The sequence below is a fragment of the Leptinotarsa decemlineata genome, unplaced genomic scaffold (genome assembly GCF_025532065.1).
Source record: "Leptinotarsa decemlineata unplaced genomic scaffold, Ldec_3_MD MMD2_tig00000008_RagTag_RagTag, whole genome shotgun sequence".
Taxonomy (NCBI): domain Eukaryota; kingdom Metazoa; phylum Arthropoda; class Insecta; order Coleoptera; family Chrysomelidae; genus Leptinotarsa; species Leptinotarsa decemlineata.
The window spans coordinates 5,293,906-5,310,246 of NW_027412537.1; the positions used below are offsets into that span (position 1 = coordinate 5,293,906).

General features: G+C 31.8%; 1 protein-coding gene and 1 long non-coding RNA gene across 2 annotated transcripts; one reads left to right on the forward strand and one right to left on the reverse strand.

The window, feature by feature from the left end:
• Positions 1 to 8: 8 nt before the first annotated feature.
• LOC111510167 (Kinesin-like protein at 61F) lies at positions 9 to 15,182 on the reverse strand. Its single transcript, XM_074170908.1, has 10 exons — positions 14,922 to 15,182; positions 14,586 to 14,862; positions 10,697 to 10,851; positions 10,322 to 10,636; positions 7,568 to 8,010; positions 2,482 to 3,131; positions 2,088 to 2,411; positions 1,770 to 1,907; positions 1,254 to 1,589; positions 9 to 247 (listed from the first exon to the last, which is right to left on the reverse strand). Exons 1-10 carry the CDS (start codon positions 14,993 to 14,995, stop codon positions 230 to 232), a joined length of 2,730 nt encoding a protein of 909 aa, XP_074027009.1. The 5' UTR covers positions 14,996 to 15,182; the 3' UTR covers positions 9 to 229.
• LOC141480670 (uncharacterized) lies at positions 5,676 to 6,994 on the forward strand. Its single transcript, XR_012464485.1, has 2 exons — positions 5,676 to 6,222; positions 6,683 to 6,994. It is a non-coding gene; the product is annotated as an uncharacterized lncRNA (long non-coding RNA).
• Positions 15,183 to 16,341: the final 1,159 nt, after the last annotated feature.

The window sequence follows — 16,341 nt, forward strand, 5'->3', positions numbered from 1 at the left end:
CAAAACAGTTATAGAAAAATAATACATGATTTATTATTTCCTCCTAAATAAAATTGTTAAAATACTTTGAGAAGATATATAAAACATCAGAAAACTAACCTTAATATAATCTAGAGGTGTAAAACAAAAACATATGTTATATATTTACATTTAAATTCTACATCACAAAAAACTGAAAGTGGGAAGTAACGATTTTGAAAATAATACTATTTGCAACTTAAAAGTATCATTACAGCTCGTTCCATTCCTGAAAAGAAATCGATTAATTAGTATAAATTGTTACTAATTAGTTTTTAGTATTTTGATTTCACTTCCTATTTATCTTATTCTACTTTGACCTGCTTCTCTAGCAACCCATCTCGATTTTCATCAACGTTTTACTTCTCCTTAAGTTTATTACTGTCATAAATGAAAATTTCTATACTCTGTCCATCTCAGCAACAGAGTGCTCCAATACATTATCATGCATAGTACACATGATCTCCCAGATAAGGCTGCTTGTACAGAGTCACACTAAGGAACAACCGATTTTTTTTTATATGGGCCTAGGTATTGGAAAATGTTTTAGATGGAGTATAGGGACACAAATCAGCAGTTTTTTCAGCCGTATCAGTACTTGACATTAAAAAAAAAATCTTTAAAATACCGTATATGTACACACACCACAAGCATTAAAACTTAACTGACCACTCTGACACTTTAACAATGAATTCCTCCAGCTGATTGCAGTCTCATGTCAAATGACTTTTATGATCTACCGTTAACACTATCAAATATTTTCTGATGGTTTTAGATCGAAATTATAATTGAATTAACTTGATAAACCGAAACGAAAATAAGACAAATTTTATCTAAATTATAAAAATATTGCAGGCAGAAAAGCAGCTCAAAGTTCACTTTGTACTGTTATATTGAAATATAATAAAAATAATTCATGACAATATACATTTCACATAGAAAAGCAGAGAAAATAGTACATTCACATATACCTAAAACAAATCTGCAACAGAGTAGAGACATTTATCCATTAGGAACAATTTCAATTTTTTTAAAGGTGAAAGATTTTGATTGCAGATCATTAGAACAGTAGTTTTGGTGTTTATATATGAGAGTAAATATCTCATTTGTGGAACATAAAAATTTTCATCGTGGCTGGTGTTTCTACCACAAATATCAGACCTTTTTAACAAAATGGTCTCGATTCCCTCCTCATTTCCCCCATTCTAATTCATGATTGTGTAATATTTTCTTACCTCGTCCATCGCTTGTAGTGTAGATTGTTTGAATTTCTCGATAAGGGCTTCTCTTGGTGTTGGATTTTGGATTTTTGAAGGATAAGACATGGACTGTCGAATAGGCGTATCCCCTGCATGCCTTGCGGGTACGTTTTTCCCTACAATTTGTTCCTCAACGACTTGCTTCATATTTTTGGCGAATACATAATACGAGTCAATGAACCTCTGCGTTATCCCCACCACTGTATCAATATTACTTATGATAATGTTCACTTCACTGTCGAGGCTACTTTCAATTTGTTGACATGTACTAGCTAAATGTTTATCAAAATATTCCAAGGTTTGGTGGGATATCTGGGGAAGCAAATTACAAAAATTCAGAAATCTAGGGAATATAAAAAAATGAAGGTTAACAAACAACTTTCAAATCCTTCCCATATTCAGGTGGAAGATTTACCCAAACAAGTATCAGTTCTATAATCTGAGTAGTGTTTTGAATTCAATTCATCAAATATAGTCAATTATTTTACTTACATTTTGATATTTGTTATCTAAGTTAACACATGTTTCGTTGAGTTTCATTTCTAAATCGTTGATGGCAGACAACAAATCATTTATTTGATCACCTTGGATTTCTTCTACATTTGGTACTAGTTGAACACAATCCTCAAACTGAAAAAATGAATGAAAAATGGAACTTTAAATTCTCAGTAAATTTTGGTGAACGAAATATTAATCATTCGGAAATTTTTCATTAGCATTGAATATAAACTGACACTGCTCAGTAATTATGAAGATACCGAAACATTAAGTTTTCAAAATATTGTTTACTAAGTATATAAAAATACTCACAGATTTAATAGAGTCCATAGTCAATCTTTCCAACTCTTTAATTTTCATTAATGTGTGTACGTTAGTCCTCTCTTCCACCACAGAAACATTTTCTTTAATTTTCCTAATTTGATCCAAAATAATACAATCTTCCTCTATCCTATTCTTTGTTATAAGTACCATTGATTCTAGTTCCCTCAAATTCTTTTCATCCTCTAACTTCCTTTTTTCTATAGTTCGTTGTAACTCATCGAGTTCATTGAAAGTTTTTGAGTTTGCATCTACAATTTCAGTTTTCATAGTTTCATCTGAGGCCTTCAACATTTCTGTAGCGTTTTTAAAATACTAGAAATAAAATGAAATTATTAATAGATAGAATTTGTTTTATGATTTGTATTATTATATGATGGCTCACCTCCTCAGTCTTCGCTCTGTATCCCTCTGCAAGTTTTGGGACAGACGATTTGAAAATTTGTAGTTGCCTGCTATATTGAAATAAAACATCACCTAAGAGTGCAGCTTTGCTCTTGACCACTTGTATATACTCTTTAGATTGTTCCTCAACGCTTTTTTGAACGGAAAAATTATTTTTTGCTATTTCCTTACTCAGCGTTCCTGATCCATTTTTAATAGTTTGCGTATGATTTTTAAATTCATCTTTGAGTTTCAATAAATTTTCTGTAAATTGCATTTGCATATTTTGTTCAGAAGCTTTCATTTTTGATGACTCTTCTTCCTCGAATTTGTTGATCATATTTATCACAGTTCTTACTGCATTCTGCAAAACAGTTTCATTGGAGAGATTTATATTGAATTGATGTTCTAATTTAGCCAGCAAAATTTCCTTTTCTTTATTCAACAATTTTGTGGTTTTCAATAAATTTTGTGCTTCATTAAATTTTTCACTGGACTGGCTCTCATACCATTTGGCAAGGAATCTTTCTTGTTCTAATGTTTCATCCTTTTCCTTAATGGCAGCCTTAGCCTTATCCAATTCCTCTTCGTGGCGTTTACACAGCTCAACAGTTTCCTCAAACTGTCTCACTTTTGCTTCCATGTACTCCTCTATAAATAAAATATAACCATCACACTTCAACAAAAACAACAAATATGTCCAAAAAAAAATTTAAATACCGAAAAAACAATAACAAAAACTTGTTGCATCAAAAAAATATATTAGGAACAAAGTAAAACAAAGGAATTAGCATATATTATACAGGATAATCCCATATTAACAGTAGTAGCTGGAGTATTTACATTGGAAAACATTTTAAAGGAATCACTTGATAGATTTGAATCATATATATATAATTCCTGATGTTCTGATAGATAGATATAGCTAATACTATACAGGGTGTTCCTTAGACACATGCTAATATTTAAGGAGGTAATTCTTAGACCCATTTTAAGGAAAAAACGTCCTATGGACGTATGTCCTAAACGCCTTAACTTTTGAGATACAGGGTGGCAAAGTTTTCAAAAATAATCAGTTTTTTAATAATAACTGAGATAATTTTGTAGACATCTTTGGCATATTTGGTACATATGTTCCATGCCTCAAGGCGCATTTTCTGATGTACAATTTTCTTAATTTTCTCTGCCAGTGGCGTACGTACGAGTTTTGAAATGTATATTTTTGGCGAAAAAAATACTACGCCACTGCTTTATCTTGAATTAAAAATTATTTTTAAAATCTCCATACATTTTTGAGCACATTTGATTTGCTGGGTTTTCTTTGTCCGACGCATGGTTTTCGCTCAAAAAATTAAAAATCGCTTTACTTAAGGATAAATTCCTTAAAAATCTGATGCGGTATCGTGCATCGACTGAAAGCAAACTAAGAGATCAGATTTGTTGCAAAATAATTCAGGATCTAAAAGGTATTTGTTTGTTGTCAGATGCACTGTTCTCAATTAAAATTACGTCATAACGCAGCACCGCTTAATAATTTTTGAAAACATAAATTTAGTTATCCTGGAATAAATGACGTGTAGCAGAATTTATTTACTGCACCTCTTGGAAATATGGAGTTTGTCGATATGTGATTTCTTTTAAAGATTAAAAGCAGAAAAAACAGCGTACCCACCATAGCAATAAAAAACGAATTCTCTGTATGTACAAACGTCAGTAGCTAATATTGATGTTGGTTTAAAGTAAGGTGTTGGTGTTAAAAACTGTCACAGCGCGTTTTGATTGATTTTGAAGTGTTATTGAAGTTATTTTGGTGGTCCGCTGTTTTTCTGAATATCAGTAAATATGCTAAATTATACGAATGCGGAAATGGCGCAAATGCATTACGTACATGGCCTTGCCGATGGTAATGCAACAGAAGCCAGGCGCATTTATCAGGAAAGATATGCTAATCGTGCCTTACCAGATAGCCGAACCTTTTCAAATATTCATCGTCGACTTGGGCAAACTGGTAGTTTCAAAAAAGGGACTCCGGAAGGTAGACCTCGTGTAGTAAGAACTCCTGAAATTGAGGAAGGGGTGCTGCAAGAAATTGAGGAACATCCTGAGACGAGTACGAGGAAGATCGCTAGAACTCTGGATATTTGTCATCAAATTGTTTGGCGTATTTTGGTTGATTTTTTGTTATACCCATACCATATTTCAAGAGTGCAGGCATGACTCCCCAGAGATTTTCCACAGCGTTTGAACTTCAGTCAGTGGTATCTACAAAGTATTGCACTAAATCCGCAGTTTGAGACACAAATTTTGTTCACAGACGAAGCAAATTTTTCTCGGAATGCCATTCAAAATGTCCATAACAATCATGTGTGGGCTGAAGAAAATCCCCATGCAATAACCGAAACCCATTTCCAACACCAATTTTCGGTTAATGTATGGGCAGGAATTATAGGTGATCATCTAATAGGCCCATTTTTTCTACCAGGACGCCTTGATGGTCGTTCTTATTTACACTTTCTCGAAGAAGACTTACCTGGGTTATTGGAAGATGTGCCACTTGCGTTAAGGAATCGAATATGGTACATGCACGATGGCGCCCCTGCTCATTTCAGTGTAATTGTCCGAAACCATTTAAATACAGTTTATCCTAATCGTTGGATAGGTCGCGAAGGACCTCAGCAATGGCCAGCAAGATCCCCCGATCTCAACAGTTTAGATTTTTTTTATGGGGTCACCTTAAAACCCTTGTGTATAAAACTCCCGTTAATACTTTAGAAGATTTAAGAGAGCGAATAGTTGCCTCGTGTGAAACTATACGAAATACGCCGGGAATATTTGAACAGGTGCGTAATTCCATGCGTAAAAGGGCGGAAGCATGCATACTAAGTGCAGGTGGCCACTTCCAACAATTTTTATAATCAGTTTTGGTATTATTACTAATTAACAAATTTGTGCTATTCGTTTAGACTTACTGTCACAAAATAAAATAAAACTCGTTTTTGTGAAAAATTTATTTTTTTGCAGATTATATTTTCAAATATTATTAGGGAATTGGTAATGCGTTATGAAGCAATTTTCAGATTCTCATTCATTTTAGAATTGATCTAATTTCTTAATTTGCTTTCTGTCGATTTTTATTTTTTTGAGTGAAAATCATGCGTCGGACAAAGAAATACGATCAAATTTTCTCAAAAATAAATGAGGATTTTAAAAATGATTTTATTTTGAAAAGAAAGCATTGGCGTAGTACTTTTTCCCCAAAAATATTCAATGCGAAACCCGTAGGGATGCCACTGTTTGAAAAAATACAAATTTGTGTACATCAGAAAATGCGCCTTGAGGCATGGAACATATGTACCAAATATGCCAAAGATGTCTACAAAATTATCTCAGTTATTATTAAAAAACTGATTATTTTTGAAAACTTTGCCACCCTGTATCTCAAAAGTTAAGGCGTTTAGGACATACGTCCATAGGAAGTTTTTTTCTTAAAATGGGTCTAAGAATTACCTCCTTAAATATTAGCATGTGTTTAAGGAACACCCTGTATAGCTTTACACCCAGTTTCAACAATATGTGTAAAGAAAAAGTTGAGTTGAAAAAACAAAGTACAAGTAGGATATAAAACAAAAAAGTGACTTTTGGTGACTAACTCAAAATGCATGAGAGAGAAATCACTTTAAAGTCAGACCTCGCACATTAAATTTGAATTGTTACACTTTATTGTTATTGATGCCTTTGTTTTGTAAGTATCCCAGTGAAATACGAAGATTTTTTATCAAGTTTCTTTAGGTATTTTCACCTTCTTCAATCTGAAAAATATGAAAATTGTAATGGAGAGCTTTATACACATATACAACAAACTTTTTATTTCACCCTGATGAGTTACTGCATACATTTCACAAAAAAAAAGAGGTAAGATATGAAGATACTTATCTTAACTTTTCGGAGGTTAAAACTTGCCTAAGCCTTCAGAATTGGAAAAGTCTAAATCTATAAGCCGTTTTTCTTCGCTGATTCTGTTCATTTCTAAAGATTGTGGAAGGTGAAGATATCAAAAAAATGTCAATAAAAACTGATTTTCCTCCAGAAAAAATTAGTTCAGTATGAAAAATTTATTACCAGAAATATAAAACAAATTTTTGGCAGAAGTAGAAATCTCATTATTACTATGATGAAATATCTAAAAATATTATACTTTACAGCGTCTCTTTGTCTGTCCATCAACCCAAAAACTACCAAACGGATTTTCATAAGATTTTCACAAATAGATGGAGTGATCAAGACGGAGATTTGTGTGTATAATTCGCAAGGTTTTGCCATTAATAGTTTATATAATATCTGCATATATATTGTTACTTATACACTTGAAAAAACACTATCACAATATACTAATAGTTTTAAGAATATACACAATTATATGAGGTTAGCACCTAACGTAATGATTTGATATGTAATTATTTTAAAAAAATAAACAAAAAGGCAATATATGCATTAATATCCATTTTATAAACTTAGCCTTGGAGTTTTTTTAATTATTTTTCTAAAATTGGGTCAATCTTCTATAATTTCCTAAACTACACCTCTCGATTTGATCTTCACAAAGTTTGTAGAGATCAAATTGTTTATCAAATCAAATTACTACGGATCTTCATCAAGTAACGGCTGAGTCAATCAGAAAAATTTTTTTCTATAAATTCAAATGACTAATAAGAAGTATTATTCTGTATGGTATTTTCAGTGAATTTTCTTCCTGCAAGTATTATTCAAGTATTTTTATTTCATTTTGAATGACTTCAATCGTTTCTGTTGCTTTATATCACCAGGAAGGGAATTGAATAATTTCGGTCCAATATATAAGTAAGTTTCTTGAATAATACTATGCAGAAATGCAATGAAACACACCCCAAAAAAAACGTTATCAATTTTGTAACACAAAAACTAAACTGGTGGTTGTAGAAAAAGAGAAATGGGAAATGTTGAGATAGCACAAAAGCAATTCCAAATTGAAGTTTGGCCAACCAACCCTACTTTATTTTCAGAAATAAGAAATCTCATCAATTTTGTTAGTTCATCTTTATGGTACTTACTCAAGTTACTGATTCTTTCAGCTTTTTTGCTTGCTAGTTCTTCTGGCGTGATTTGTTCTCCTGTGACGGCTGTGATGGCATCAATCATTCGCTGATAATTTTCTTTGTCTACATAAAAACCAGTGCCTGAACGGGCGGCGTCTAAATCTTTTTGTAAGCGATCTATCTCTTTAACCAATCCATCAATCATTTCATGTTTTGTGAGTTTTTCGTTAATGATTGGTGTATTTTTAATGTCCCTCGCTCTAGTCGCATACTCCAGGGTACTGGTAGTCTCTTCGTGGGATGTGTGTGCTGGAGAGATAGTTGCGATAATGACTGTTTTTGTGTGACCTCCTAAACTGTCTTGCAAAATTCGAGTCAGTTTTGAGTCTCTGTAAGGTACGTGCTTTTGATTCTTGTCCACAAGAGCATGAATGACTCTGCCCAAAGTGAGTAGCGATCTATAAATTAATAAGTTAAATCAATTATACGATATTTATTTATATAATCACATTCGGTGTGAAACCAGCAATTTCATTATCTTACTAATACATTTCTCGCTATACAATATCAAAGCTGTTGTCTAGCAGTTTTGTAAACTTTTCATATTGAAAATAAAATTGATTCTTATTAGAGAACAGATCAAGGCAGAGAACAGATTGAGAATTCATTTGTTCTTTAGATATTAGGAATTCCTAAATTTATCACTTTCCATACTTTCTACGAGGTTAAGTTTCAAATCTTTCTTCTGAAAATGAAGGGTTTAGAATTCATCATTAAACTCAGTCCCTGCGTAAAAAAGTGAGTAGCATACATGGAATCCAAAACTGTTTCTACATGTTCTTCCAGTTTAATCAATATAAAACATCGATCATGAATCGCGCGATAAATTATATCTTTATCTATTTAAATTTCAATATGCATGCAATAGGTGTGAATATGTTTTTAAAAACCAATAATAACTTGTGCATGCAGATTAAAAATAGTAAAGACAAGAGATTGGTGTCAGATACGTCAGGAGAATATAAATTATTGTGTGTTCATGTTCGATGTTTTACACAGATCAAACTGGAAGAACATTTAAAGCAAGCATAAAAGAACAAAGAACGTTTCTATAATGGAAAAATAAATTCAACATAGGCTACTCACCTCTTACAGAAGAACATGAGTTCAATTGTGAATTCAAAACTATTCATTTCTAGAAGAAAGTTTTGGAACTCAACTTTTTGGAAAGTATGGAAATTGATAATTTCAAAAATTCCCAATTTCTAGTGAATGATCAAATTGATTTGAATAACATTTTTTTGCTGATTCTATTCTCACCAGATAATTTTATTTGGTTTTCCTAGAATTATTACCATATAATAACCTTGTTTTCAATAGTAAACAAATAATGAAAGTAGATAGAGGCGGCTGCATGAATAAATAACATACTTTGTTTGTTCTGAAAGAAAAAAATGTACATATCTAGAATCCCAGAAGGTGAGAACCAGAAGTATCTATATTTTTTCAAGAGAACAGACACTGTTTATGTTTCCATATATATCAGACTTTTCATCAATGACATGCAAAGTGAGCATATAAATGTACACTGAAACCTAAATGATGGTAATTAATCATGTCTTGAAACTTTCTTACTGTTTCTAAATCTGAAACTACAATTTGTTGCTTTCGGCTATTTGTCTGTAAGTTCTTTCTTTGTCTTGGAAAATCAAAAAAATAAAAAAACCCAGATGGCTGCTAATTTGATTATTTCAACTTTTTTCCTTGCCCTCTTTCTAATTCTTTGTCAATTGGATATCTTGATTTGGAATTTTATTCAATTATGATACCATTTGATCTATCTGCATCCCTAGTTTTACTTTTGCAGATTTCCCAGTAAGTTTTCAGTTTGTCCAGTAGAGGTTGCATTTCATTGCCAAGCTTTATATGCACTGCTCAGCAATATAATAGCAAATATTTAACTTTTTTCTACTTTCATTTGACATGGTTCAAAATATATAAAAAGTAAAACAAGGAGTGATTCAGAAGTGGAATATGCTTTATTTATGCAGATGAACACAAAACTTTCCCCTTTTCACAAGATTTGAGGAGCTAGAAACCACACAAAACAAAATTCACATTTCCGGAAGAACATCACCAATTTTTGATTTTGAAGTATCATACTTTATGTCAATACTGTGTTTGAAAAGGAATAATAAATTTTCATGTAACTTTAACATGTTCCTTCAATTATTATTATTCAATTCAAAAAGCATTAAGTACATCATGGTTGAATATGGTTTCGTTCACTCGAAACACGTGTCGAGGTGTTAAAAATAACGATTTGGTGTTGGGAAAAAACTCCAGTAATATTCATTACTACACCAAAGGTTCCAAACAGTGCATCATAAGTACATCATGGTTATTGCCAATCATATTACTTCTGTTCCAAGTTTATTTACTTCATTCCAAAACATAATCTGTTTATCAAACTGGCAACAAGGTTCGCAAACCGCTAAAATGCCATATCGATAAATCGATAAATAGAAGCGATAAATCAAGTAACTAAAGAAATAGATAGAGAAAACAGAAATCATTAATATTTTCTTAATCTACTTCTTCAGCATACATAATTCACAGAATAAAAATTTTGGGACAGTATACTTAACATATATTTGATAAGCCAATCCCTAAAACTTGGAAAGTAAAAATAACTACACTTTCAAGAGATAATCACCCATTCACTCCTAAAACAAAATTCGAGCAGTTTCTCATAGATTATCCACTCACCTATTGATATTTGCAAGTTCCATCGCTCTCAAATCTTTGCACCCAGACCTCGCTATATTTTCACTTCCAGCCAAGTCAACTAAATTGATTTTACCAGCCTTTAAAATATCATCTCCAGTTGGAGTACTTTCCCTGGTATTAATTGATATTGTAAAAACTGTATGTGATCGAGAGCTCTGATGATTCATGAGTGTTGGTGCTATTTGCCTTTTAACAATTCCTCTTTGTAGTAATTTGCAAATTCCTTCGCTATCATGAGCTGATACCTCAGTCAATCCTTGTATGGAAACATTACCTTTATTATCACTATACATCCTGTTGAAAAATAAGTATGATAAATGAATTTTGAATGATGAAATTCTTTTATGAACTTACTGTAAAGTGTTTTCGTCTTCACTCAAGAGATCACGAATCTCCTCATTATATAATTCTATGTATGATACTTTAACATTCATTTCCACGTTGGACATTTTATTCAGCTCATCATAAATATGGAATGCAGCTCTAGGAATAATTCCAGCATCTTTATCCTATTAACAATTATTTGTATTCAAAAGATCAACTAATACTACATAATATGGATTTGATACATTTATTATTAATTGTTGTGGAATGTTGTGGAATTGGCCGCGGTGGTAGTGCGCTCGACTCACGATCGGAAGGTCGTGGGCTCGATTCCCGCCTCGACCAGATATTTTTCTCAAAAGAATTCATCTGGTTGAAGCTGGGATGATTCTGCAACCGTGTTAGGAATCACACGTTAAAAGGTAAGACCTCGTTAGTTTTTTGCTAGCACAGTTTCTCAACTTCTGAGAGTTATCGTTCGTATGGGGGTGACAGCTGATTAACGGAACAACAGATTTTAATGTTCCATGAAGGCAATCATCTACATGCTACTAATCAATATTGAATTGAATAAAAACTCTCATTGGGGGACTCAATCTGAGAAACATAGAGCTAAATCAATTGTCAAATAGAATTTTTTTTGTCACTGAAGTTACTACAAGAAAGGATTAGAGAGGTCATTGTTTTAAAAACTCTCTAACGAGTAACACGTCCCATTATCTAAGATCTTCAGATGATGTGGTGCTGCAGATTTTTCCGGGTTTTCCTGCAGCTGAAAAAGCAAATGCGCCACTGGAATCAATGAAGTCGCCCCGGAGCGCCAATTAATTTTTATTGTTGTATTTATTTTATTTTTAATGTCATGAATCATAAACTATTTTACATCCTTTTAAACTGAGAATTTTTAAAAACCGTCAGATCTGCAAGATCTATTCTGCAACTCTCTGTGATTGCAACATAAGATCTGTTTAAAAAAAAAATGTTTAAAATCTGTTTTCCGTTAATCAGCTGTCGCCCCCATATGAGCGACAACTCTCAGAAGTTGAGAAACTTGTGCGGGCTAAGGACTAATGAGGTCTTACCTTTTAACGTGTGATTCCTAAAGGTGCGTATTCACCAAAAAAGCGAGCACGAGCGAGCATGAGCGAGCATTCTTATATGTTTGCTTGTGTTCGCTCGTGTTTGTTCGACATATTGATGTCTCGTCCACACCAGAGCGAATATCTTCAAGTTCGTAGTCGTAGTTGATCCATCTACTTTGTGCGAGCACCTTTTGATGTACCGCCTTCTTCTCTATGTTTTTGAACGCGAACAAGCATACGTTCGCTCGCTCGCTAGCCCGTACTCACCAGCCGATTATTGATGCAGAATGCTCGTTCACTCTTGTTCGCTCGTGCTCGCTTTTTTGGTGAATACGCACCTTAACACAATACCTGAGAGTTTTGACCAATGATTAATCTTGAATATGGTTAATGTAGGTTATTATTTATTTATTTATAATTATTTATTGGGCAGACCCAATTTTGATCAAAGTGTTACGGTGATGTGATATAGTGGATTGAAAGTAAATTATAAGAATAATACAGTTTCAAAATAGTGAGATAACATATAGATCAACTGAGAAAAATATCACAAGGGGTAACAATATGAACTAATCTAATTCTTGTAGTCAAGTAACACTGAACATAGCGCAAGCTGAAAGTATCAAATATCTAGTTCAAAAATATGGTTTTTGAAGCAAAAACTGATATATTAAAGATTTGAAGGTTATTTAAAGAGTTAGCCAATCGAAGAGTTCTGAGGATGAAGCTGTTGTATGAGTAATTGAATATGTGAAAAGAAAATGAAACGTTCACATCTGCCTACTTGAATTGCTGGAGACAAGTAAAGAACTTTTTTTGAGAATATAATTCTCTTGTGTTTTATATTCAGAGTGATTTGAAATATGTATAAAGAATACCTATCTTTAGGAAAATAGTTTAACAAGATTTATTGGGCTTGACTCCTACCATGCTTCTGATAATTTTCTTGCTGATAATTTCGATAAAACTTGCTAAACAATTATATCCAGAACGAATTTGGAAAACATTTTTTTTTCAATTTCGATAATAATTTGACAGAATTTGAAAAAGAAATCAAATTTTCAGGCTTATATTTAGATCACAATTTAATTTATCATAGAATTCAGATATGAGCCGACCCAGAAAAAAAATTGCACATCTTGTAGTTAGATTTTATGAAATGAGAAATATTCCACTGAAATACTTGAAAATAAAATGTTATTCTTAAAATTTTCTCAGTACCTGACATCAGTTTGGGCAACAGCTAATTCCTCTCATTTGTAACTTTCATAAAGGTTACAAAATAAAATCATAAAATGTATGTATAAACTGAATTAGAGAAAAAGGACCAGCAATCTGTATAAACCTAGAAAATTATTTGATAATAGGAGAATATATCAAAACTCATTAATTTCACTAAAAAAACGTTTTTGTAAAACCTTTTATAGTAAAAATTTTTACGCTTGAGAAAATTATTGTATAGGGAAACGTGTCGCAATTTTTGTAAAACCTTTTATAGTGAAAAATCATACATTAAACTGTATTAATGAGTTTTAATGTGAATTTTCATCAAGTATCGGCCAGATCCATTCAATTGTTGGAAAATATATCATTTCAAAATATGCATGTTCCTTTATAATGTTGAAGATAATAAACATTTCGATGAAATCTATTCAATTCTAGATGATTATACAACAAATACAATATATAGTTTCACATCCACACTAGAACAAATTTGGTCAAAAATGTATTTTTCATGATGTATCTGATTTATGTATAAAATAAAATATAAAATTTAAGACAACTAAAAAAATATATTTTGAATAGAATGACAATTTCGTATTTTAAATATTTTTATTTATTGTATTATTCTCAGTATGTTATTTTTTTCTTTCAAAATGTGTGTTACATTGTCCTTACTATTAACATGTAATATTTCATGGGACTAATAAATTTTCATTATTATTATTGAATAATACTCATTTAATGAATCCCATTATGTAAGGTGGTGGTTCATCCAGATGTATATGAAAACATTAATATAGCAGTACCATTTAGTTCTCATCATCCCCTGACGATAACTGATGGTTAGCGAAACCTGTATTGAGAGTCACTACATTTCTTCTGGTGTCGAAAAAGTGTTTTCAATAGATGTTTGACAATGACTGAATAATGTAAATTACTTTTAGTAATACTAATAACTTTTATTTCTATAATAGTTATATTTGACCACAATCATTTTCTTTATAAATTTTTTATGAATTTTGTAAAATAATATTTTTCTACCTATTTATAGATAGATAGAGGTTACTAAAGTCAAAATGTTGTCATAAAACATGTAAAAAATATATACATTTGAAGATATTAAAGAAGACACTCATATAGACTAGAAATTATCTGAAATATACAATTCATGAATTCCTCAGTGGAATAGAAACAGCATGAAAGTATAATATATTTTACTTGTATCTTACTCATAAGATAGATATGTTGCAGGAAAAATCCTCACTTGTTTACTCTGTAGTACATGTTCAAGAGGTAGCAAAAACGTATGTGACTTTCCGGAACTTCAACAATTGTTTCCTAATATGACTGATAACCAGTCCATGCAAAGCTTATTGTTAAATCATCTGAAAATAGAACTTTCAACAGGTAATGACCAAATGTATTGCCAAATACGTGCCAAACTAACTGACTACTTTATATGCATACTACTTTATTGTGAATTCTCAATTGGGAACACATAAATGCGTTCAATTCTACTACTTGTTATCATTTTTCTGAACTTCATTAACATTTCCAGTATTTTTTTCAGACTGATACACTGCAAATTACTTTTACAAATTTGAAAATACTACCTCGTTCCAGTTTCCAATTAGATTACACTTTTCACCAGTCATCGTATATGTTTTGCCTGTTCCAGTTTGACCATAAGCAAATACTGTACAATTGTACCCGGCCACAACATCTTTTATCAAGGGAAAAACAACATTCAAGTAAAGTTCGATTTGTGAGGCAGTAGGTTTGAAAACCCTGTCAAAAGTATATTTCTTTTCTTTCATATAAAGTTCTTTATGAGTGGGGCACTTCAAGATGCTTTTTACATTCTGGTCCTCTTCTTGTTTGGTTACAGGTCTATAAATAAATTTACATGAAGATTATTTTCTATTCAATATACCTGAAAGGGAACATACCTTATTCGAACAACCACTTTTACATTCTGTAAGGGCTGAGTTTGTTTTTTCTTAGGATGCAAAATCCCCGACATTTTTAATGAGTATTTTTTTCTGTCCGATAAAATTCAGTATGATTTTCCTCTTGTCCAATTTGGACGACGAAAGAAATGATCCAACTCAAAATAATTAGAGAAAAACCGGATAATCCACTTCTACTACTACAAAAGAAATAAGTTCAACATAACATAACCTTCTAAGATTCAAATTCAAACAAATCTTAACGGATGCTTACTCAGCTTACTAGACACTTGACATAATAAATATCAGTAACACAGAATCATAGAGATGATAATGTGGACTGTCCTTTTTTTATTACAGCCCTTGATAAAGCTAATAATAAAAAGAGTACATTTACTTTCTAAACAGACTGAATCCCCGAAAAATCACTCTTCCATATACGTATATATATACAAATATGAAAGTTATTGAGTGTAGTTTTTTCTTTTGGTAACCAAGTGTTGCCCATCCTTACACTTGGCTGCACCATACTGATGATGGGCCAAAAGCCCAAAACACGTGTCTATGGTTTGCCACTATCTTGAGTGCTAGGTACGTATCATGAGGTTATAAAATTACCACTAAGAAATAATTTCCATTGTAGCTTAGATATTAAAAAAAAAATAAAAAGTCCTCAACCGAGAACGGAACGTCTTTATATACATCAAAAAGGAAAAACTTTCATTCAACAAGAATCCAAGCCCCAAGAAACCCCTCTCCAAAAAATATACACTCAGGATTCAAGAAAAACTACAGACAAAAAATATATAAGTCAACTATGCTTGTTTATACGTAATTCAGGAACTAGATTTTCTACTATTATATTATATTTACATAGATAAGAGAAAAAGAGCAAACAATAGAAATATTTTGTTCATCATGAGTTACCACAAAATAAACAAATCATCAATCACACATATTCGTTCGTTAGTGATGAAATTGAGAATATGATAGAAATTCAACAAAATAAGTAAAAAACAACAGTAATAATCACAAAAATGTTAGTTTTGACGTTTATGAATGGGGGCCACAATCGGCGAGGTCGTCAGTGGGCGCTGGAGGATGACGATCAAAATGACAATTAACAGCTATTTGATAGGCTGGGAGATGAATGTTCGATTTTGGCTTGTTTTAGGAGCTTTATGTTTATTTTGTGAGAAAAATCATGAAAAATGAGAAATAAAACTTTCTATGTTTTTTTACCACTTTTAAACTGCAGTAATAACATTAGTTACGAATAGAAGTGGTAAAAAACATATAGTTTTATTTCTCATTTTCCATCATATTTTTCACTCACTTCACCAAACTTCTTGAAGAAGAGGCCTCTTTCAAATCTATGAATGCAAGAACACAGTTAAAAAGTATAGGTTGAATAATTGAA